The sequence below is a fragment of the Tupaia chinensis genome, unplaced genomic scaffold, assembly GCF_000334495.1.
Source record: "Tupaia chinensis unplaced genomic scaffold, TupChi_1.0 Scaffold000178_1, whole genome shotgun sequence".
Taxonomy (NCBI): domain Eukaryota; kingdom Metazoa; phylum Chordata; class Mammalia; order Scandentia; family Tupaiidae; genus Tupaia; species Tupaia belangeri.
In genome coordinates, this window is record NW_006159653.1 from 206,710 (window position 1) to 230,717 (window position 24,008).

Sequence of the window (24,008 nt, forward strand, 5' to 3'; positions counted from 1 at the left end):
GCCAGGCGCCCGCGCCCCTCTCGCCAGCCTCAAGACACGCGTGGCAGGCCTGACCAGTCCTGCACTCGCCAGAGGGACGGCGGTGTCCCGTGTCTACCCACAAGTCAACCATGGCGTCGCAGAAACTTCGGAAGGAGCAGCTCCACCGCCTGCACCGGCCCTCACCTCCAGGCGTACCCCAGGCCGGGGAGGGGCCGGCACACCCACTGACCCTGGTCTCCACCTGGCACCTGTCACACTGCGGTCACGTGTGAGCAGGCAGACATGGGCGTCAGATGAAGAGCAAGGGCACCCAGACACGCCGCTGTTTAAGAAACAAGGTCCTGGGAGTGGCCTGGGCAGTGCTCAGTACAGGGCGTGATGGCTAAGCTTTCTGTTTAGAAGAGACTTTTGCAATAGGGTGCGTGCCCCAGACAGCGCGAAATCACCCCCACAGGGGATGGCCATGCGGTAATCCCTTTTCCTCCTTTTGTCAGACCTTGGGCACGCATGCATACATGCCCAGAGTGAGTTTTTCTTTCATTTTTTTTAAAGAATTATTTTTTATTTAACTTTATTTTAATTTGACCAAAGTGGGACAGAGTGAGAGAGACAGACAGAGAAAGTGAGAAAGCAAGTCACCGGGTCCGGCGCAGGAGTCCAATGCCCTTAACCACCATGCCACCTGCCGGCCTTCCAGCATGAGTTTTTGGTTTTTTGTTTTTGAATTTTTTACTATATGCTTGCAAGACAGCGACAGAAAGCAAGAGATCACCCCCCCCAGGGGGATATGGCCACACTGCAATCCCTTCTCCATTCTCCTCTCAGCATCTTGGACACGCGCACACACACGCACCGTGTGACTTTAAGCCACCAGGTCCAAAACTCGAACCGTGGTTGACTACATGGGAATCCAGCGACATAGCCGTTACGCCAACTGCTGGTCCCTCTGGCATGAGTTTTTTTCTTTTTTTAAGAATTATTTTATTTAATGTTATTTATTTTAATTTGACCAGAGAGGGACAGAAAGAGAGAAAGCAAACTGCCAGGTCTGGGACTCAAAACACAGTTGGCCATGTGGGAGTCCAGCACCTTTAACCACCGCACCACCTGCTGGCCCCCTGGCATGAGTTTTAAGCTGCAGGGTCCCAGGCTCAAACGCAGTGGACTACGTGGGGGTCCAGTGACGTAACCATTACACCCTCTGCTGGTCCCTGGCTAATTGTCAGGCTGACGGGCTGAGGGAAGCCTCAATGGCTGGAGAACTCGTCCCTGGGTGTGCCCATGGGGTTTCCAGAAGGGATCGGCAACTGAACCGGCAGGCCACAGGGCAGGCAGCAGTCACGGGGGAGCGGACAGCCACAACAGAAGGCGAGGCCTGGTGGTGCCTCTGTTGGAACTAGGACGTCCGTGGACCCCAGCGCAAACTGGGACTTAAGGCCATCAGCTCCCCTCGGCCGGGGGCCTGTGGGGTCGGGCCCTGAGTTTGCAGACAGCACATCGTGGCCAGGGCACGCAATCCATCCCCACGCACGAGCACCCGCACAGCCCCTCTGTAGCTGCTCATTGGAGCCCTCATACAGAAGGCAGACAAACGCTAAGAGCACTTGGGAGGCTAGGTGGTGGGACAGTGGTAGGACCTGGGACCCACAGGAGCAAGGTCCCAGGGTCAGATCTGGCCACTTCTCTGAGCACACCAGCCACCTACACTGCTAGAACCCACACCAATCCCTGCCCTGTGAAAACACACCTGCTGTGCCTCTATGCCCACGCACTCCAGGGCAGCCTAAGGTCACATGCCTAAGGGGAACTCTTCCCAAAAAAGCTGGGGTCAGGGGCCTGCAGAGAGTGTAATGGTTACGTCTCTAGACTCCCATGTAGTCGGCCACGGTTCGAGTCCCAGACCAGGCAGCTTAAACTCAAGCCAGACACGTGTGCATGTGTGCCCAAGACCCTGAGAGGAGAATGGAGGAGAAGGGATTGTGGCGAGGCCATCCCCCTTGGGGGTGACTTCTTGCCTCTCTTTCTGGCGAGTGTACGCACTGTATAGCAAAAACCTCTCAAAAAAAAACAAAAAAAAAATTAAAAAAACTCTCTTTAAAAAAAAAAAAAAGAAACGCGGCAGGACTAGCAGTTGGTGTAATGGCTGGCACTGGACTCTCACTCTCATGTAGCCGACTGTGGTTTGAGTCCCGGACCGCGCTTTCTGTCTCCGTCTTTCCGGGGAGTGCACATGCCCTAGAGCAAAAAAAAAAAAAAAAAAAAAAGCTGGGGCCACACCAGTAAAATTCCCTCCTTTTCTCAAACACAGGGATTGTGGAGAACGAGAGACGCCCTAGTGGTCTGCAGAGAAGGGGAAAGTATTATTATTATTTTTTGGAGAGGTTTTCGCTACAGGGCGCGTGCGCTCGCCAGACAGAGACAGAGAGACAGAGAGCGAGAAATCACCCCCCAGGGGGGATGGTCACGCCGCAATCCCTTCTCCTCCATTCTCCTCTCGGGATCCTGGGCACGCACACACACGTGCCCGGCGTGAGTTTTAAGCCACCGGGTCTGGGACGCGAACTGCGGTCGACTAGGTGGGAGTCCAGCGACATAGCCATTACGCTAACTGCTGGTTCCCAGGGGAACCTCCCAAGTCCTGGTCTGTATCACCAAGTGGTCCCTTCCAACAAAAGCCTCAGGGCAAAGGATTTTTTTAAAAGAATTATTTATTGATGATTATGTTTAAATTTGACCCAGAGAGAGACAACCAGGACTCGAACTGTGGGAGTCCAGTGCCCTAACCACCATGCCACTTGCCAGCCCCCAAGGCAAAGGAGTTAATTTTTTTTTGGAGAGGTTTTTGCTATAGGGCGTGTGTGCTCAGCAGAAAGAGACAGAAAGCGAGAAATCACCCCCTGGGGATGGCCACGCCGCAGTCCCTTCTCCATTCTCTCAGGCTTGAGTTTAAGCCATGGTTTGGGTCTGGGACTCAAACCGCGGTCAACTACACGGGAGTCCAGTGACACAGCCATTAGCCAACTGCTGGTCTCGATTTTTGGTCATTTGTATATCTTCCTTTGAGATTTTAAAAATTTAAAGACGAGATTTTATATCAGGAAATACGAAAAAGGACACAGCACAGGTAAAAATGAACTTTTAGAAAACGAAAGTGATTAAGAACAAAAATCTAGGGCCTGTCCCCATGGCCTTGTGGTTGAGGACCCCACTCCGACACGGCCTCAAGAACATGCTGGGAGGGGCCAGCAGGTGGCATGGTGATTAAGGTGCTGGACTCCCACAGGGCTGACCAGTCTGGGTCCCAGGAGGATGGAGAAGGGCCTGTAATACAGCTACCTCCCAAGGGGAAACTTCTCACTTCGCCTCTGCCTGGCAAAATCTTTTATTTTTGTTCTTTAAAGATGTGTTTGATTTTATTATTACTTATGTTTTAATTTTATTTATTTATTTATCTTTTGGAGAGGTTTTTGCTATAGGGTGCGTGCGCTCACCAGAAAGAGACAGAAAGTGAGAAATGACCCCCCGGTGGGATGGCCACGCTGCAATCCCTTCTCCTACTTTCTCCTCTTGGGATCCTGGGCACATACGCACACACGCCTGGCGTGAGTTTAAGCCACTGGGTCCAGGACTCAAACCACAGTCAACTACATGGGAGTCCAGCGACGTAGCCATTATGCCAACTGCTGGCCCCTTTTTAAAATTTTACTGAAGTCAGAGAGAGAAAGGGAAAGTGAGCAAGCAAGTAGCCAGGGCTGGGACTTGAACCGCAGCTTGTTATATGGGAGTCCAGCACCTCAATCACCACACTACCTGCTAGCCCTGCAAAATCTTTATTAAACGTGGGGTCAGAAAAAATTATTCAGACCACAGCCCCTACCAGACCGAGTGGAAGAACCGAACTCTGCCCGTGGTGTCCCCCGCACTGCAGGGCGGGGTTCGGGGCAGAAGGAACAAGAGGGGAGGAGTCTGAGGACGGGAGGAGTATAGGGCAGTCAGGCACCGGGCTCTGTGGTGAGAGTTTTGTCTGTGGTTTCAAAAATGAAACTAGACAGATGTGCAATGCCGGACAGAAACAGCCAGGTCAGGAACGAGCTGAAGCCCTGTGTCACCTACGAGGTGAGTGTCCTGACACCACACCCCAGTAGCTGTGGTGGCTGTTGTCCCACTGCTGTTGTAACCAAGCGTAACGAACTTGGGGCCCGCAGGTGGCAAGTCCTGGATCTGGCCACATGCAAACATGCCAGGCGCGTGTGCATGAGTCTTCAAGGTCTAGAGAGGAGAATGGAGACGGGATTGTGGCGTGACCATAACCCCTTGGGGAATGCTTTCTCACGTCCCTCGGTCTCTAGCTAGTGCATGCACACTTACTGCAAAACTTAAAAAAAAAATCATTGCAAGTTGAGGGCTTGAAGCAACACAGAATCCATCTTCGACAGCTCTGAGGTGAGGCCCGAGTGTGGCTCACTGCGCCGACTCCAGCAAGACGCCCCTGGAGGCTCTGGGGAGACTCACCTTCCTGCCTCTTCAGCTTGTGCAGCTCCCGAGTGCTCCGCTCAGCCGTCACACTGCCCTTGCAGGTCCCAAGGACCCTAGGGCTGCCTTAGGCTCATCGAGACAACCTAGGATGATCTGCCCGCCTGAGACCCTGGCCACACCTGCAAAACCTCTGCCAAGTGAGGTGCACTCACAGACCCCGGGCGCTGCTGCCCTGCCCACTGTGTTAGGCTTGCTGCCGTCCTGGGGTAGCTGGGAGAGTAGAGAGTGAGGCTTCCAGACCAGTGGAGACCAGGCAAGAAACTGGGGCCTGCGGGTGGTTCCCCACAGCAGCTGCTCCGTGTTGCACTCCCACCAGCAACGTGCAGGGGGTTCCGGTCTCCCTACTCGCCAACACTCACTTCCTCACGCTTCCATCCTGCTCAGGTTCTGACTGGGAGTCACCACTTGGCCCAGAGTCTTCTCCCTGTGTCCACTGCGCAGCTGGGGCCAGGAGGGCAGAACCTCCCACACCGTGGTGTGGACACTGACGCCAGCCAGGGCCTCTGCAGACAAGCCAGGCGAGGCAGGGTCAGAATGTCCACAGGCCACTCTCACGAAGGCACCAGTCTGTCCTCCCCACGCAGGACACAGGCGAGCCTGGAGAGGGGCCGTGCTGTACTGCTGCGCGGGGACAGTGCCGGCCGCCACGCCACACCCAACATGGCTCAGCTGTCTGAGCACCCAGGCAGCACCGTGACTTGCTTCTAGCCCACAGCTCGTGGCACAGGGGATGGGGTGCGACTGCCCCAACCACCTGGTGCCCCTGACTGTGCCTTGCAAGGGCAGAGTGGAGGGCTGCCAGAGGGAGCCCCACCGGCCACGTGTGCTGCTGCAGTGGCTGCTTGTGGCCACTGGCTGACACCCAGCACATGGGAGGTCTCTGTAACACCGGGGCCACTGCCAGTGGGCAAGGCTCAGCTTTCTGCCTAGGTGGGCACACAGACCCCACCTCCTGGTCAGCAGCTCCACTCGTGGTTCGAAGTAACCTCCATCAGGCGTGGGTCACACCAGGGAGGTCAGAGCTACCACTGCCTCCTCATTGTCCCCAAGGAACCACAAGCAGCTGCTGGCGGAGCCCGTCCTTGTCCTAAGCAGCCACCGAGCTCCCCTGTGACCAGCACAGGACCGGGGGGTACCCACGGGGACCTGTGCCCCAGATCTGGGCAGTGCTGGCACCAGAGGTGGGGAGTGGCCAGGGACTGTCCGGTGGGGCATCTCCATGCGTGCTCCAAACTGGCTGAGCCTGCACACCCCACCGTCTCCAGGGACACCCAGGGTGGATGTCCCTGAGGCCCACTCTGGAACTTTCGGGCTCCCCCAAGCTGGGAAGCCAGCACAGGAAGAGCCTGGCTCTCCCTTGGGCTGTAGTCCTGGGCCTATCTGGAGAGCCCAGTGTGGGGTGGGAGCAGGTGCAGGGCCGTCCCCTGAGGCCCGGCTGCGACCCTCCGGGGCCCGTGTGCAGTGTCAGGATAAATGAGGGCCCTGGGTGCCAAGTGCCTCTCCATCAGCCTCCCTGCTCACTTCCCTTGCCTGTGTCTTTTTTTCTTTTTTCTTTTTTCCGGAGAGGTTTTTGCTATAGGGCATGTGCGCTCGCCAAAGAGAGACAGACAGAAACAGAAAGCGAGAAATCACCCCCAGGGGGGACGGCCACACCGCAATCCCTTCTCTGTTCTCCTCTCGGGATCTTGGGCACACAGGCACATGCGCCAGGCGTGAGTTTAAGCCACCGGGTCCGGGACGTGAACCGCAGTCGACTACATGGGAGTTCAGTGACATAGCCATTACACCAACTGCTGGTCCCCCTGCCTGTCTTGAGGGCAACAGCACAGGTGGGTGGGCCTCTCTGGGCCCTCCCCTGGGCACACAAGGTTGAATCCAGACCTTGGTCCCGGGAGCAGCTCCCGTCTGTCCTCAGCCTGTGCCCACCCAGGCGGCAGCCCCCGCCTGCAGCTCCGTGCCCACCCAGGAACTCAGGCCCAGAAGCAGCAGGCGCAGCCTCGACGGCTGGGCATGACACCCTCTGCCTGGGCACAGCAGAAATGGGGCTGAGGCTGGAGGAGCTGGCCTAGCCCAAGGGCTCAGGCCCCTGGTCTGGATTCACCCTGCAGACCGTCCCAGCTCCCAGGAGCTACTTAACTCCAGCCTCCTGACTGGCCTGGTCCTAGGCTCACTTGAGTCCCCGAAAAACTTCCCTCTTCCTGCTCAGAGCAGCCTCCGGGGCAGTGGTGAGGGTGTGAGCTCGGACACTTACTGCCACACACAAGCAGCTGGAGTAGGGCCACTCTGTGGCAAGTGACGTGACGGTCTGGAGCAGCTGCCTCCCACAGAGCACGTGTCTGACTCCAGTGGTCGGCCTGAGACACGCCAGACACGGGCTGAGGCCAAGAACCTACAGGCCAGCAGACTGGAGGAAGGGGCAGTGGTGTGAGCAGACCCTGCAGGGGGGCTCATTTCTACCATGCTCTACCTCAAATAGAGAAAGTTAACCTAAGAAGAAAAGTCCTGAACAAAAGCTCTAGCACAGGGGCTGGCAAGCGCTGTGGTGGTTAAGGGCGCTGGACTCCCACACGGCCGACCTCGGTCTGAGTACCGGACCTGGCGGCCTGTTCTCTTTCTTTCTCACTGTGTCCCTCTCTGGTCAAATTAAAATGACTAGATAAATAAAGTTTAAGAAAATAATTCTTAAAAAAAAATAAAAAGGTTTAGCATAGGGGCCAGCAGGTGGCGTGGTAGTTAAGGGCACTGGACTCCCACACAGCAGACTATGGTTTGAGTCCCAGATCTGGCAACTTGCTTTCTCACTTTCCCTTTCTCCCCATCTCTCTGGTCAAATTAAAATAGTAACAAAAAGTAAAGCAAAATAAATCATTCTTAGAAAAAAAAAAAAAAAGGTTGAGCGCAGGCCCAGCTCGGGCTGCGAAGGCAGCAGTGTCCGGGCGGTGCCGCCCGGGAGTCAGACACGGGCCCGGTCCCAGGCCTGGTGGGCTGGCGATGCTGGCCAGTGCACAGGCCCCGAGGAGCTGACGGGCTCTGCCCTCCGTCCTGCTCCCAAGCACTGCCTCTTCTTACAGGCTGACACAGGAACTTTCTGTACATCTTATCCTAACAAGGGCTTTTTTCTTAATTTATGGGACAAACATGAAACCCCCCTCAGACTGAAAGAGTCCTGCCATGTCACAACCCCTGGCCCCAACCCCCTGGACTACAGGACAGTGGTGGGCACAGCCAGCACAGAGGTCTGGGGTCCGAGCCCCGGGGCCCACGCAGTGGGTGTGCTGGAGCTGGCAGGCCCATGTCAAGTAGAGCGGAGGTGCCGAGCCCTGCCTAGTGCGCTTACAGGCTGTGGGGTCACCAGGGCTCCGTCCAGATCTGCCCACTCCCTACAACGCAGCAGTAGCCCTGCTGCCTGCATTAACCCCCCCCCTGCCCCTCCAGGTGAGAGGCTGTGGCAGGCGGCAGGCAGCAGGAGGCCTTCCTGTAGCCCAGGGTCCAGCTACTGCCCGCTGTCCCCTACCTGTCAGAGGTGCCCATGCCAGGTACCCTGCCTGCTGTGGCCACGTCTGCCCGTCACACCCAGATCACACGGCTACACCAAGAACCTGACGTCAGCCCTTGCCCTCTGCTGCTGCCCCCAGGACACCTCCAACCTGCTCAGGGCTCTCAGCTGACTCAGGCTCATTCCCCAAAAGCAGGCGCCACAGGAGGCGAGTGCCAAGCAGGGCCACTCATCTCATTTTTCTGGGGGGGGGAACCACAAACATAAAAACACACCCCAACTACCCAGCGCCATGTGTGACCAGCCCCCAGTGAGAAGAGTGCACCGTAGCCAGGCGCTACAGGCCTACAGGAAGGTGCTGGCCCTGCAGACGGCCCTGTCCCCAGGAGACCTGCCAACCCTGCACCGCAGAGAGCCCTCCGGGTCAGAGTACGGCCCTCCCAGGCCAGACACTACCTCTGGGCAGGAAGGACCAGGCATGTCACCAGATGGAAAGGAAAGCACGGCCCTACAGCCGACCCGGCAAGCAGGAGGGAGCAAAGCCCACGTGAGCACGCCAAGGTTGCCACGGGGGGCAGGTCTCGACTCAGCCAGGACCAAGCTCCTAGGGACAGAACATGCCCTGGGGCCAGCAGGTGACAAGGTGGTTAAGGCACTGGATCCCACATGGCCGACCCCACAATTAAGTCCCCAAGCAGCTTGAAAAACACGCACGCACACGTGCCCAAAATCCTGAAGGAGAATGGAGGAGAAGGGTTGTGGGCAGCCATCTCCCCAGGTGTGAGTTCTCACCTGCCCCCACCTCCGTTGAGCACGTGGACAATGGCAAAATCTAAAACAAATCAAAGCAAACAGGTAAACAAAAGAAAGTGTTCTGAGAACTGTCCCAGGGTAGGAGGCAGGAGTGCCTGCAGCAGCGGGCGCGGGCTGCCAGGAGGGCCTGCAGATCCCGACAGTGCCGCCTATGGCATGGCGACACACCCCACCCTGGACAGACAAAAACGCGCAAAATACAGCTGTTTGTCCACGCACAGATTCATACCCAGGAAAAAGGAACCCAAGCCAGTCACAATGGGAATGGCTTGGAGGGAGAGGGTGCCTGGTTAGGGCCCAGGAACGCAGAAGGCTGGGGCACCACACGTCCTCAGTCCCACTGCAGGAGGTGCCAGCAGGGACTGTGGTGACATCTGAGCAGCACAGACCTGCCTCTGGGCTGGCCCTTCCCAGGCTCCTCGTGGACACAGCTAGCCAGGGGAACCCATGTGACGGGCCAGCAGAGCAGCCCACCTGCCCACTCTCTCCTGAAGGGGACAGCCTGTGGCCGCACAAGCGTGGTCATCAGATCCAGACCGCGGAGCCCAGTGTGCCCACGGAGCTGACTGTGACCGGGTGGTACCCACACTTCTGCAGAAGACAGGTGGGGGTGAGCGGCCCTGCTTGAAGGGGGTGACCCTCAGAAACTCCCTCCAAAATACCCCGAAAAGCACCTGGAAATGTGAAAACAAGAGTTGCTCCTGGTTCGTGCTTGCCAGCTGGTGGCTGCCCTTCTCAGACAGCCTTGCGCCAGCCTCAGGCACCCTGTGGATGACCCACAGCAAAGAGCAGAGGGACCACAACCTCCAAGGTGACCTACACCCAGGGCCGGTAGCCCTCCTGAGGACCTCTGGCTGCCATGGCCTGATCCGGGGCTCTTTCCTGGCCCTGAGTAAGGGGGTTAGTGTGGTGTGCCTCTCCGTGCCAGTCTCACGGGACCAGGAGGGGAAGGGTGTGCAGCTCACAGGCTCAGGGTGAACCGCCAGCCACACGCCCTGGCTCTGGCCCAGCAGGTTCATGTGCGATGCCCTGGCACACAGCGGATACTCCGAGTCCAGAGGTGGCCCGACAGGAAGCTGCCACGTCTCCGAGGGTGACAGCAGCACCAGTGTGTGAGCACCAGGTGTGGAGGGTCCCCGGACGAGGCTCGAGAGCAGAGGACGGCAGAGACCCACCAGCTGTCAGGGGGCATCCGACATATTTATTCACCCTGATCCACAGAGCCCAGAACATGGGAGACTCCGCACGGCTCTAGGAACTCACGGCGAGCTCAGAAACAAGAGGTGTTAACTACAAAAAGGAAGGGGCACCCAGCGAGTATAAAGGACTTGCGGGCTGTTCGGAACACCCGTCAGACTATTCACAGTGCCGCACAGCTTCAGAGCTCGCCGGCCTCCTTCTCCTCTGATGGCCGCGAAGCCGCCTGCCCGTTGGAGCTCCCGAGCCTCCAGTCGGCAGGCCCCCGCTCCGGTGGCCGCCGACCCCCCCGGCCCGTTGGCGCTCCCGAGCCTCCAGCCGGCAGGCCCCCGCTCGCTCCGCCCGCTTTCCCAGGGCTCCTCTCTTGATGCCCGCTCTCTGGAGAACCTGGGAATGGGAAGCAGAGGTCAGCGGAGGTTGTCGCCCTCGTGACTGCTGCATGGGTGCCCACGATGGGGACCCCCACATTGGGCCAGGAAACGCCCTGCACCCCACGCCTGGGAACCCGGTGGGTGTGGCGGCCAGGCCTGCCAGCCTGTGCCCACCTGGAGTGACGTTTGGAGACCTTTAATAAGAGGAAGCGCTTTCACTCTAACGTAAACGGGGTTAAACAGAACACAAAACTACGCACGCAATACGTAAAACACAACGGGGGATAAAAGATCAAAATAAAAAAACACAACAGAGATGGAAAGAACAGGACGCTGTCTGGAAGGACGCGACAGTGCGTGGGCCCAGCTCAGGGGTGAGAATGGGCTGTGAGTCCCACGCTGATCCCAGCCAGGCCTGAGTGCAGACCCGGCCCCACTGCCAGACACGCGGAGGGCCCCGCGGACAGACCCCAGCAGGCCCGGGTACAGGGAGGGCTCCCTCCAAGCGCTTACTTGTGCCTCGCACTCCGGTCCCTGGAGGCCCGGCGGTGGCCCCGGCTGTGGCTCCGGGAACGGCTGCGGGGGCGCCGCTGTCTGTCTCGGGACCGGGACCGGGAAGGCTTCCTCCGCTCTCGGGAGGCAGATCTCGACCGCCTCCGACGCCGGTCCCGGGAGCGTGACCTGCACAAGCCAAGACTCAGAAGGATGGAGCCCTGGCCGCGAGTCCCCAGGCCCGCACCTCGGCTGGCTCTGCTGGCTGCCTGACCCACACACCCTCCTGCCTCCCGAGACTACCATCACTGTCTAAAAGAGGTTTTTCCTTTAGGGTGCGTGTGCTTGCTGCAGACAGACGGTAAGAGGGAGAGTGAAAAATTACCTCCCAGAGGAGGTGTCCACACTGCAAACCCTCCTCCCTCTGTTCTCCTTCCCGGATCTTGGACACACGCGTATGTGCCCGGCGTGATTTTGAAGCCACCGGGTCCCAGAGTTGAACTGTGGTTGGCCGGCCACGTGGGGGGGAGTCTAGTGATGCAACTGCTGCGCCACCTGCAGCATGGTAGCTAAGGCCAAGAGCTGACTGCGGTTCAAGTTCCAGAGCAAGTGGCTTGCTTTCCCTTTCTCTTTGGTCAAATTTAAAAATTACAGTAAATAAAAGGTAAAATGAAATAATTCATAAAAGGAAAAACGAAAACAAAACACCCCCAGCAGTTAGTGCCTGACGGCCAGACCTTTCCTGACCCTCTGGACACGTCTTGCCTGAGCCCTGGTCAGGCTCTGGCAGCCGGTGACCACCCTCACCAGTGTGGACCCCACTGCACGCTACGCCTAGCCCACACTGCCCAGGGACAGCAACACGAGTCTGGGACAACAATCGCAGAAGGCCTATGGCAGGAAGCACCTCAGTGACTTGGAAACCTACCTCCTGCGATCTCTGGTTCTTGATCCAGACCTAGAAAAGGGAAAAAAAAAAGGTGGACCATTTCCCAAAAGCACACTGCTCCTCACCACCTGAGGGGAGATGCCCCAACGTGAGAGGTGGGCTTCCCAAGGGCCTGGGAGGGAGCGCTAGGCCCATTCAGAGGCCGCTCACGCCTCTGGCTGGGGGGCTGAGCAGCAGCCGAGCCCAGAGGCATCAGCTACAGCCTGCCCGAGTGCACCCAGCCCGGCGCGTCTTCACCACACACCCACGAGGGCCAACAGTAAGGGCAGGCCTGGCGCTGGGCACAGATTTGAGGCTGCCAAGGTGATGTGAGCATGGACAGACCCCTGAGTCTCATAGGCTTACGCCCGAGCCATGGGCCTCTCCAGCCCCATGACCAACAGTGGAACAGTGCACAAGACAGCGTGGTCCCCTCTCACGCAGACCTACAACGCAGGCGGCCTTGACACGACTGAGGGCGGCACGGCCACCTCGACAGTGAGCATCCTGTGTGTGAAAACAACTGCCTATTCCGCTTAATTTGTTTTCATATTGTTTGAATCTCTACAATCAGAATCCATTGCTAGATAATTTCAACAAAAACAAAACTATACACAATAAACAATTATCCTTTCTGGGGCCAGCAGTTGACGTGGTGGTTAAGGCGCTGGAATTCCCACATGGACAACTGTTGTTAGAGTCCTGGCCCTACTGGTTTGCTTTCAACTCTCTCTCTCTCTCTGACAAAAACTCATGTGGGAAAAAAGTTAAAATAAAAAAATAAAATAAATAATTCCTTTAAAAAAGGGGGGGGGGAACCAGCAGTTAGCGTAATGGCTACGTCACTGAACTCCCACGTAGTCAACCGCGGTTGACTCCCACGTCCCGGACCCGGTGGCTAAAAACTCATGCCGGGCGTGTGTGCGTGCGTGCCCAAGATCCCAAGAGGAGAATGGAGGAGAAGGGAATGCGGCGTGACCATCCCCCCTGGGGGGTGATTTCTCACTTTCTGTCTCTAATGTCTCTCTCTGTCTGGCGAGCGCACACGCCCTATAGTGAAAATCTCCCCCCCCCACCACCACCAAAAAAAACCCCAACCAAACAAACAATTACCCTTTCGGGACCAGCAGTCGGCGTAATGGCTATGTCACTCGACTGCCGAGTAGTCGACCGTGGTTAACCCGGACCCAGTGGCTTAAACTCATGCCGTGCACATGTGAGTACACGCCCAAGATCCCAAGAGGAGAATGGAAAAGGGATTGTGGTGTGGCCATCCCCCCAGGGGGGTGATTTCTCACTTTCTGTCAAGTGCATGTGCTCTATAACAAAAACCTCTCAAAAACAAAACAAAAAAAACCCAAGAAAACCCTTTTTGAACTGGACACTAGCGAGTTCTTAGGGTTTGGATTTTCAGGGCCAGTGAGCTAGGCCTGCTTGAGGGTGTGGTAGTTCTGGCTCTGACCTCTCTTGAACTCCACGTGTGCTCAGCACCTTACCTGACCGTCTCTGACAGCTCGAAAGGGACACAGCAGAGCCGAATTCCAGCCCCACCTGTCCAGCCTTTCCAGCCACAGTTGAGGGCAGCCCAGGCTAGGTCTACAAGGCCAGCCTCTCCCACACACCTCCCAGGGCACCTGTCCTCAGTCCTACCCCAGAGCATGCCCACCGGTCTCCTCCCTGGTCTTACTGCTTCTACCCCAACACCCACGCTTTCTCCTGAGGCAGCTAGACCCCATCCCTTTGACAAGGTGCCCAGTGACCCATGATGCTAAGTGAACAAGGCCTGAGCCTCCCTCTCCCACAGCCACCAGCCACACAGGCCCCGAGTCCTGCCTTGAGGGTCCTCACAGAAGATGCATGTGCCGACTCTCCTTCCCCTTCAGGCTGCCACATGGCCTGTGCCACACTACCCTTGCTCTCTCCTCCCTCGCGGCCCGAGGCTGACTGACGGCACCACGCCCCGATGGAGGAACCCGCTCACTATGGGCCGTGCGGCCATCCGCAGCTCACCTCCTGCTCAGCCGCTCCTCCCGCTCCCGCTCCTCTCGCCGCCTCAGACGGTCCTGGTTTCTCTTCTCCTGCTTCTCAGCCACGGTTTTCTGCATAGATGAAAGGGGGCGATGACCTAGCAGAATGCGAGCGCCTGACCACGCACAGCTACGTGACCTCAGTACTGCTAGCTGGACCGGAGCACTCGAAGGAGCTGAAGACACATTCACCCCTTTCCTCCTTGCTATAGAGCGCACGCCTCCCACTGAAGGGGCCGGGAGGGTGGTGAGAAAGCACACCCTGAGGTGGCCAGGGAAACCCACTCTCCTCCACCCTCCTCTTGAACGCGGGGCATGTGTGCATATAGCCATCATGGTTTTCCTTTTTAAAAAATTAAACAAAATGCTGAATGTAGTTCAGATAGCGTCTGGTTCGTTTTCGCTCCTGCGCTGCCAAACCTGGGGGCAGGGCAGCTCCAGATCCTCTGCCTTCTCTTTGTGGTGATCAAGGGGTAAAGGTGGCTGATCCATCCTCTTTTAAACTTGTAGCCCTCGTCTTCCTCGACCTCCACAGACGTGGCCCTTGGCTGGGCTGCCAGCAGAGTCTCTGATTTCCTCAATTTTCCGAGGCATGGCCAGAAGCCCGGGGAGAGGTTGCCGACGGCACAGCCAGCAGCCGTCCTGTTTTTAGATGCCAGGCCCAGGCCTGAACCGCAAAGGGAGTGGTGTGGGCCCGGGCTGCCTTACCGACCGTGCCGACGGCTGGCCTGGGTACAGTCATTCATTCTTAAAACTTAGTACGTCAAGGCAGCTGGACGCCCAGGGCTAACCATGTGCCTGGCACAACACTGGGCACATCTGGATGGATGCCCAAAACCAGAAAGGCGGGGGCCAGCAGGTACTGTGGTGCTGAAGGTGCTGGACTCCCACATGACTGGCTGTGGTTTGAGTCCTGGACCCGGGGATTTGAAAATTCACACGTGCATGTGCACATACGTGCCCAAAAATACCAGCGGAGAATGGAGGAAAAGGGATTACGGCGTGGCACCCCCACTCTGACCCAGGAGGGTGGGGACGGTGCGTGTGACCCCCACTTCCCCTCCTCCCTCCAAGAGTGCACACGTCCTAGCCCTACGGCAGACCTCCAACCAACCAAGGGAGGAGAGGAGGGGAGGGACTGCGGTATGGCCACGGCCGATGGAGGAGAGGAGGGACTGCGGTATGGCCACGGCCGATGGGGAGCACCTTCTCATCTCTCCTCCCCCCCCTCCAGAAAGCACAAGCACCCACTGGCAAATGGAAAACACACAAAACAAAACTTAGGACATGAAAAAATGTTTTATCGCTACATTTTATAAATTCAGCAACAAACTGTGCATTTTGTTTAATGGCTAAAGTCCTTTTCTTTCATTTGCCAGAGAGCTTGGGTACCCCCTGGACAGAGGGAGAAAGCAGCACCCTAGTGGGGCATGGCCCGCACAGCCCTCCTCCTCCTCTCCCTCCTGCTGGGCCCGACAAACTGCATGTCCTGACCCTGCTGTCCCCCCATGCTGTCAGTGCACATGTGCACCCGCCAGAGACAGGGCGGAGGCGTGCCCTGCAACAAGTTCCCATTTCCCCACCCTGTCTGGTGCCTGGGCACACATGCACGTGTGTTTCTCAAATGACTGGGCCAGGACGTGAGCAGGGGTCAGCCCTGTGGGACCAGGCTCCCTTACCCAGCAGGCCGTGGGGCCAGCCCACTATATCCCCATCTGGAAGCACAGATACACATTCAGAACATCAAAGACAGCGCCGGCAGGTGATGCGGTAGTTAAGGCGCTCAGCTCCCACATGGCTGACCGCGGTTTGAGACCTGGCCCTAGCGGTTTGCTTTCTCAGCTCCCGACCCCCGTGTTGCTCTCTGGTCAAATTAAAATAGACAGACAGTCAAATAGACAGACAGACAGACAGACAAACAGATAGATATAGATAGATAGACAGATAGTCAGATAGACAGACAGACAAGTAGACAGACAGATAGACAAACAGATAGATAGATATAGATAGACAGACAGACAAGTAGGCAGGCAGGCAGGCAGACAAACAGACAGATAGACAGACAGACAGGCAGGCAGGCAGGCAGACAGACAAATAGACAGACAGGCAGGCAGGCAGGCAGACAGACAAATAGACAGACAGGCAGGCAGATAGACAGACAAAGTTTAAAATAATTTTTTAAAAGAACGTAAGACTTTTGGATGTCATTGGGAAAGTCATGATGCATAGAAAAACGACATGACTTTCCCGACGGCCAGCACGGGTTTTCAACTGGGGCGAAAGTGCGACAGGACGGGGAGCAGGAGTGGGTATAAAGGGAGAACGAGGGTGTACATCCCCTGGTAAGCAGCACGTCTTTTCTTTTCTAGGTTTTTGCCATAGGGCATGTACAGTCGCCAGAGACAGAGGGAGAGAGAAGTTACCTCCTAGGAAGGATGGCCACACTGCAATCCCTTCTCTAGCACTCTCCTCTCAGATTTTGGGTATGCAAACACAAGTGCCTGCTGTGGAGGTTCAGGCTCCCAGGCCCAGGACTTGAACCATGGTCAGCCATAAGGGAATCCAGCTTTTTAACCACCATGCTACCTGCTGACCCCAAGCAGCAGATTTTAATGAGATGGCAGTAAATACCACATTGTTACTCACATTCTATAGGACACATATAAAGAGTTCTATGTCTTCTGTATCTGTGAACTTTTAAGGTACGATTCCTACTTAAAAAGGTATGGGGGGACCAGCAGATGGCATAACGATTTTATTGCTGGACTCCCACAGAGCCGACTGCAGTTCGAGTCTCAGACTCAGAGATTTGAAACTCGCTGGGTACATGTGTGTGCACGCCCATGATCCCAAGAGGAGAATGGAGGAGAGGAGGCTGAGGCATGGCCATCCCCTCCAGAGGTGATTTCTCGTTTTCTATCTGTCCCTTCGGCAAGCACATGTGCCTTATGGCAAAAACAAACAAACAAACAAACAAACATCTCTAACACATGTGCTGTATAGCACAAAATCTCTCTAAAAAAAGTATACGGGAGACATATCAGCAGGTGACATGGGGTTAAGGCACTGGATCCCACATGGCCAGCTCCATGGTTCAAGTCCTAGGCCCAGTGGCTTGAAAAACACCCAGGGGGTCAGCAGGTGGCATAGCAGTTATGTCACTGGACTCCCACATGGCTGGCCACAGTTGGAGTCCTGGACCTGGTGGCTTAAAACTCATGCTGGGCACATGCTTGCTTCAGATCCTGGGAGGAGAATGGAGCAGAAGGGATTACAGCGTGGCCATTGCCCTGGCGGGGTGATTGCTCACTTTCCCTCTTACTATCTCTGTCTCTGTCTTATAAGCACACGTGCCCTAAGGCAAAAACCTCTACATAAAAAGGAAAAACATGGCAAGCATGAATGCACATGTGCCCAAATCCCAAGCGTGGAGAGGAGACTGTGCCGTGTCCGCTCCCCTGGGGGTGATCTCTCGTTTTCTCTCTGCAGGAGCACATGAGCCCTATGGAAAACTCTTAAAAGAGAAAAAAAGTATGCAGGGCCAGCTCGTGGGCTGGTGGTTAGGGCAGCTGGGTCCCACATGGCTGGCTGCATAGGGTGAACCCAGACCCAGAGGCTGACACGCTGGGCGTGTGTGCACATGTGCACGTCCACTCCCTGGGCTGCTTTCTTGCTTTCCTTTTCTCTCCCCAGCAAGCACATGTACCCTCTGGCAAATTAAAAAAAAACAAAAAAGTAAATGAAAAATAAAGTGTGACAAAATATACTCTTTCAAAATTCTACTGGGAACACAGAGAAAAAAGTTTCAAGACCAGTGGCTGCAGCCGCCCTGCTGGCCACTCCACTCCAAGCCTGCCCTTCCCGGCTGAGCCCTGACAGCTGCTGTCCATGACAGCAGCTCCTTAGGGGACACACAAGGCCCCGGGTCAGCCAGGCGCCCGTGCCTGCCTGGCAGCCACACTTTCCGTGTGGGAGAAGCCTGCGTAGCCCCACAGCCTGCGACAAGCCTCATTCGCAGTGCAGGAGGCCTGTCTTGTCACTCAGAGGAACGACAACACAAAGTGTCGCTGCTGTAGGTCATGGGTCACACGGGAGGTGGCTTTGGGTTCCAGGCTGATCGGAACACACCAGGTGTGCCTGACACGCCTCCCCCCTGGCTAGCTGAAGGATCCCGGCATGGTAAGACCCCATCAAGGGCACCTGTCTGTCTGTCTCTCTCACAAAAAGAAACTTAGAGCACGAGGCGTGGCCCTACCCTCAGCTGACGGAGCTTCTCGCGGATCTGGATGAAGCCGAGGTGTAACTTGCCCCCGAAGTGGTCTGCCAGACGGCGGTCGTTGTCGTGTAGTCCCAGGTAGGCCGAGCACACCTCGCAGACGCGCAGCTTCTGCTGCTGGAAACTGGACGCAGGCATGGAGTTCCTGTACTCCTCCTGGGGGACGGCACGAGCTGCTCCAGCAGTGGTACCCGCGGCAGGGCCAGGGGCCTTCATTCCGGACTAGAAAGTGTGTGCACGCGCCAGAGACAGGAAAAGCACCCCTGCTGGCGTGGCCGCACCGCAGCCCGCCTCCCCACCCTGCAGGGACTCTGGGTGGGCAGGCATGCAGCAGGCCCAGCGCTTCTCAAGCCTCTGGGGTCAGGACTAGAAGTGAACTTGGTCATGTGGGACACGGCTGACCGTGACCACCGGGCAAGAGGGCCACCCCAGAGGTGACTTTGTTAAATAAACACGACAGACTAGATTTTTAAAAGCAAAGCTACACACTTGCAACCAATTCCATTTTTCTTGCTCACTGAAGAAATGAGCTAACACTCATACTGAAACAAATATTTACAACACTAGTCCGATTCAAAAGAGAAGCTGAACTTTTTCTCAGAGACTGACAGGGAAGGCAGGTCTTCCCACGATGAGAGCTTTCAGGACGAGAGAAGCAAGAAGGAACAATTTTCAAGCAAAACTATGAGCAAATAAAAACTACAGCAGGCTCTGGGGACTATGCCTCAATGCCTGTTAAACCATACTCCAGTACAGTCCCCATGATCAGAACGTGGGAGGTCAGATGTGTCACACGTCCCTCAGAGGAGCGTGGGCTGCAGCCTGGAGCAGACGTGCTTCCTCCGGCCGCGGTCCAGCCCCCAGCTGTAGGCACTCTCTGGGAAGGACAGACGCGGCACGGTGGTGCTGCTGGAGGCAGGGAGGCTCCCTCCTCCTCCACCCAGCGCAAGGCCAGCCGTATGGCCGGCAGCCGGGCACCGTTCTGCACTGCCGAGGCCACGGGGCGCACGCTGGGCACGCGTGCGTGGTCACAGCTGGTGGATGGAGTTCAGCACGAGATCACTGCTGGGGGCGCCATGTGTGCATCTGTGTGTGTCTTCTCTCGAAAGAAATAAATTTTTAAAACATTCAGATTTTTGGACCAGCAGGTGGCGTAGTGGTTAAGACACTGGACGCTTGAATATGGCCAACCACGGTTCGAGTCCCGGACCTGGTGACTTGCTTTCTCACTTCCCTCACTCTCTCTGTCTCCCTATCTCTCTCTCTCTCTGGTCAAATTTAGAAAAGAAAGAAAGAAAGAAAGAAAAAAGAATAAATAAGTAAAATTCAATAAATAATTCTTTTTTTAAAAAATTCAGACTTGGGGACCAGCAGGTGGCATGGTGATTAAGGCACATTGGACTTGCACATAGTCGACCCAAGTTCTGGTCCCAGACCCGATGGTTTGAAACTCACACTGGGTGCGTGTGCATACCCAACATCCTGAGAGGAGGGTGGAGGAGGAAGCGCTGTGGCGTGGCCATCTCCCGGTAGGTGATTTCTCGCTCCAGGGGGTACATGTGCCTTTATAGGAAATCTCTCTCTCTCTCAAAAAAAGAGACACCAGAGTGCCAGCAGGAGCTGTGGAGGGTTCCGCATGGCCAACTGTGCAGGCAGTTCGAGTTAGAGAACCAGACTCAGCAGCTTGAAAAACACGCCTGGAACGGGTATGTGTGTGCCCAAAATCCTGAGAGAGGGGCTGCAGCACGGTCACCCCCGAGGGGTGATCTCTCACCTTCCCTCCATCCAACTCTCTCTGGTGAGCACATGTGCCCGTCATGTCATAAAACGAAAGGGAAGGGAACCAGCAGTTAGCGTAATGGCTATGTCGCTGGACTCCCACGTAGTCGACCGCGGTTCGTGTCCCAGACCCGGTGGCTTAAAACGTGTACGTGTGTGCCCAAGATCCCGAGAGGAGAATGGAGGAGAAGGGATTGCAGCGTGACCATCCCCCCTGGGGGGTGATTTCTCGCTTTCTGTCTCTGTCTCTCTCTGTCTGTCTGGCGAGCGCACGCGCCGCCCTACAGTGAAAAAATCTCTCCAAAAAAAAAAAAAAACAAAAACAAAAGGGAAGAGGACAACGTGGACCCACTTGGAACCAGAGGCGAGCACAGCACTGCACGGACCAGCCTTAACCTAAAGGAGTGTGCCCACGGCGTCGGGGTGGGAGAAGCGAGTCCCACAGCAAGACCTGCTGGAGGGTATCAGAGCCCGGGAGCCCTCTAAGACGCCTGCGGCTACGGTGCTGCCACACGGACCCTCTGAGGGGGGAGTGGGTTACTGCTACCAGTGCTGACCCAGAGGTTCAAGTCACATCCTGACCACAGGTGTTCCAGTCAGACCCCTCGACGACCTGACCGCTCGCTGTCCACTCGGACCCCTCGACGACCTGACCGCTCGCTGTCCACTCGGACCCCTCGACGACCTGACCGCTCGCTGTCTGCACCTGCTGTATGTGCGCACATCCTAAATCCCAAGAGATGGAGAAATGAAGGGGCTGCCGTGTGACCACGGCCCACTGGGTGGTGGCTTTCCTCCTTCTGTCTCTCTGGTGAGCACAGATACCCTCTGGCAAACTGGGGAGAATAAAAGGAAGCATAATGCAATTCTCATCACTGCTTGTTGGCACTACGCTGGAGTCCCAGCTGACTCGCAGAGACGGGGAGAGAGGAAAGGTGTAATGGTGGGAAGGGAAAATGACCGTCTATGTAGAAAACCCAAAAGGGTCAACAGATGGAAAAAAATCCAGGAACTAAGAAGCGAGATTGCAGGATACAAGGTTAAAGCACAAAATCAATCATTTTCTTACATATCTGTTGTCAACAATGGAATGTGAAATTAGAAACATTACAGTTTATAGTAGCACTCTCAAATACAAAATACTCAAGAAATAAATCTAAGAAAATAAGAACAAGATCAAATTTTTATTTGAATAAATTGCCCCTGTAGGTAATGGGGAAAAATGAAGTTTATATGCCACTCATAGCATTTTTAAAAACATTTTATTCATTGTGATTATTTTTTTTTTTTATTTTTTGACATTAACCAGAGAGAGAGAGAGAGAGAGAAGGAAAGTGAGAAAGCAAGCTGCCAGGTCCAGACTGGAACCGCAGTCAGCCATGTGGGAGTCTAGCACCTTCACCACCACACCACCTGCCATCCCAACATTTCTATATTTGAAAATAGCCTAAAATTAAACCAGCAGCCTGTAAGGGCCAGCAGGGGCGTGGTGGTTAAGAACGCCAGACTCCCACATGGCTGACTGCAGTCTGAGTCCTGGAACTGCGGGCTTGTTTTTATACTCTCTCTCGCTCTGTCCCTATCTGGTCAAACAAACAACAACAACAGCCAGCAGCCTATCATAAACGCATTCTCTGACTGAGCCATTGGTCTACAGAGAAGACTACCAGTTTAGGTGACTTCTGAGGAGGTGGGCCTAAGGGCGCTGGACTCCCACATGGCTGACCACAGCTCGAGACCCAGACCTGGCGGCTTGCTTTCTCACTTTTCCTATCTCTCTCTCTCTCCGTCCCTCTCTGGTCAAACAGAAAAATTAATTAATTAATTAAAAAATAATGTATTGTATGAATTCAGTGATGCTTTAACTCTGACTTACATTTTTTTTTTTTTGGAGAGACTTTTGTTATAGGGCATGTGTGCTTGCCAGAGAGACAGAGAAAGAAAGCGAGAAATCAGTACCCGGGGGGGATGGCCACACAGCAATCCCTTCTCCAGTGTTCTCTTGGGGTTTTGAGCACGTATGCACATACTCCTGGTGTGAGATTTAGGCCGCTAGATCGGCGACTCAAACCACAGTTGGCTACGTGGAAGTCGAGTGACTGAACCACTATACCACTCCTGGTCCTTGGGCTTTACATTCTGAAGTTAACATATGGGCATTATGTCAACAAGGTAAAGTTCCTCCCCTTGTGCCTTCAATGTGTCTCTACATGACCTGCGTGTAAGAGAAGTAGCTGAGGGAGGGAGGCGTCCTGAGACGGAGGTGCCCTCACGACCACGGTCTAATGGCAGATTTAAGATTAGAAGGAGGTTCCAACGCATTACGTAGACAGTTTCCATGTCTACATTTCAAAAAAGCACCAGTGTATTTGATAAAAAAAATGACTTATTTTATGTAAACATCATCGCAAACAAGGTGTTGACAATCAGGTAGATTTTTTTCAAAGAGAGATTTTTGCTATAGGACAAGTGCACTCACCAGAGACAGAAAGCAAGAAATCACCCCCTGGAGGGATGGCCATGCCACAGTCCCTTTTCCACTCTCTTCTTGGGCTCTTGGGCACACACGCACATGCGCCTAGTGTGAGTTTTAAGCCACTGGGTCCAGGACTTGAACTGCGGCCGAATCCCCGGAGTCCAGCGCCGTAGCTGTTAGGCCATCACTGGTCCGCAGTTAGATTTATTATGATGCACAGGAGTAAATAGCTCCCCCAACTCTTCTTTTGCTTTCCCAATATAAAGTTTGCTGAATATACAAGAATTTATCACTTAGGATAATAGAATTTTTTCCTAGGAGTTTAGGGGGAGGATCTCTATCAGAAAATTGTTACCTATAAATGGATTCTTGACTTGATCCGAAATATGAAACTTGAAGATTTTCTTTACCTGACATGGAAAAGTTAGATGGCTATTTTTTTTTAAAGGACACTGTCTCTGCTATTAAAAAACCTATACACCTCTGATGGAAGACATCAAATGAGGAACAGACAGAACCCCGCCCCGTGTCCGTGGACTGTCCAGATACCAGTTCTTCCCAACCTGATGCAGATTAAACAGAACCCCGATCAAAGCCCAGCATGCTCAGGGGACCCTGCTCTCTGCTCCCCGGCCATCGTGGCCTCTGCTCTGGGTTGGGGCTGTCCCATCTCTAAGGCAGGAAGACGGTGGCCGCAAAAAGACAAAAACGTCGCTGGGTCCATCAACTCCCAGTTCCAACAAGTGGGAAGTGTGTACTGGGGTCCAAGCAGACTCTGAGGATGACCAACAGGGCAAAGCGAAGTCATCGTCCTCGCCAAGAACCGCCCGGCTTGGAGGAAATCTGACACCGAGTACTAGGCCTTGCTGGGTAAATCGTGTCCGTCGCTACAGTGGAGAAAACAATGAGTGGGCACAACTCGTGGGAACGCGGCAGAGCGTGCACGCGGGCCACCATGGCCCTGGCATTTCCAGACGATGCCACCAGAAGTGTGCCGGGCAGACCGGTGGGAAGGAAGCGGTCAGAAGTGTGCCGGGCAGACCGGTGGGAAGGAAGCGACGCAGCATTTTTCTTCAGTAAAACTTGCCAGAGTGTTTTAAAAACAAAAAACAAACGTGCTCTGAAGTGCACAGGAGTAGCTAAGCCCCAGGGAGCAATTCGATGCTGGAGGGCAGAGGTGGAGGAGGGCATCACCAAAGACTGGGCCCAGACATGGACCCGCCTGGGAACGAAAGTGACATCAGGGAGCAAAGACTGGTTCTAGAACTGGACGTCCACGTGCAAACGTGCAAAGCTTGAGAGAGCAACATCCTTCACCACATGAACTCACAAGAGAGGACGGGCCTAACGTGGAACACAGAACCATAAAGCTCCCTGGGAGACGAGAGCAGGAGAGACTAAATGGTCCTGGGCGGGTGGGCTTGGGGAGCCCCACAAGCACAGCCTAGGTGGAGCAGCGAGGGCCAGCAGGGAGCAGGTACACAAGGCAACCAGCCCCCATGGCAGACTATGTGGCTTGAGTCCTGGACATGGCAGCTTGAAACACACGCTGGACAGGACCAGCAGATGATGTAGGCCATGGTTCGAATCCCAGACCTGGTGGCTTCAAACTCACGCTGGGCGCATGTGTATGAG

General features: G+C 55.2%; 1 protein-coding gene and 1 long non-coding RNA gene across 2 annotated transcripts in view; both read right to left on the minus strand.

The window, feature by feature from the left end:
- Window positions 1-10,008: 10,008 nt before the first annotated feature.
- LUC7L (LUC7 like) overlaps window positions 10,009-24,008 on the minus strand; it is a gene marked incomplete at its 5' end in the record, with an annotated part of 41,626 nt that continues 27,626 nt past the window's right edge. The window contains 6 exon segments of the mRNA XM_027771022.1: window positions 10,009-10,295; window positions 10,360-10,411; window positions 10,909-11,076; window positions 11,816-11,845; window positions 13,826-13,914; window positions 18,098-18,274. Coding sequence (XP_027626823.1) covers window positions 10,206-10,295; window positions 10,360-10,411; window positions 10,909-11,076; window positions 11,816-11,845; window positions 13,826-13,914; window positions 18,098-18,274 — 606 coding nt within the window. The 3' untranslated portion in view covers window positions 10,009-10,205.
- On the minus strand, window positions 20,367-21,246 carry LOC114007446 (uncharacterized). The gene is made up of 2 exons (XR_003549072.1): window positions 20,583-21,246; window positions 20,367-20,546 (listed from the first exon to the last, which is right to left on the minus strand). It is a non-coding gene; the product is annotated as an uncharacterized LOC114007446 (long non-coding RNA).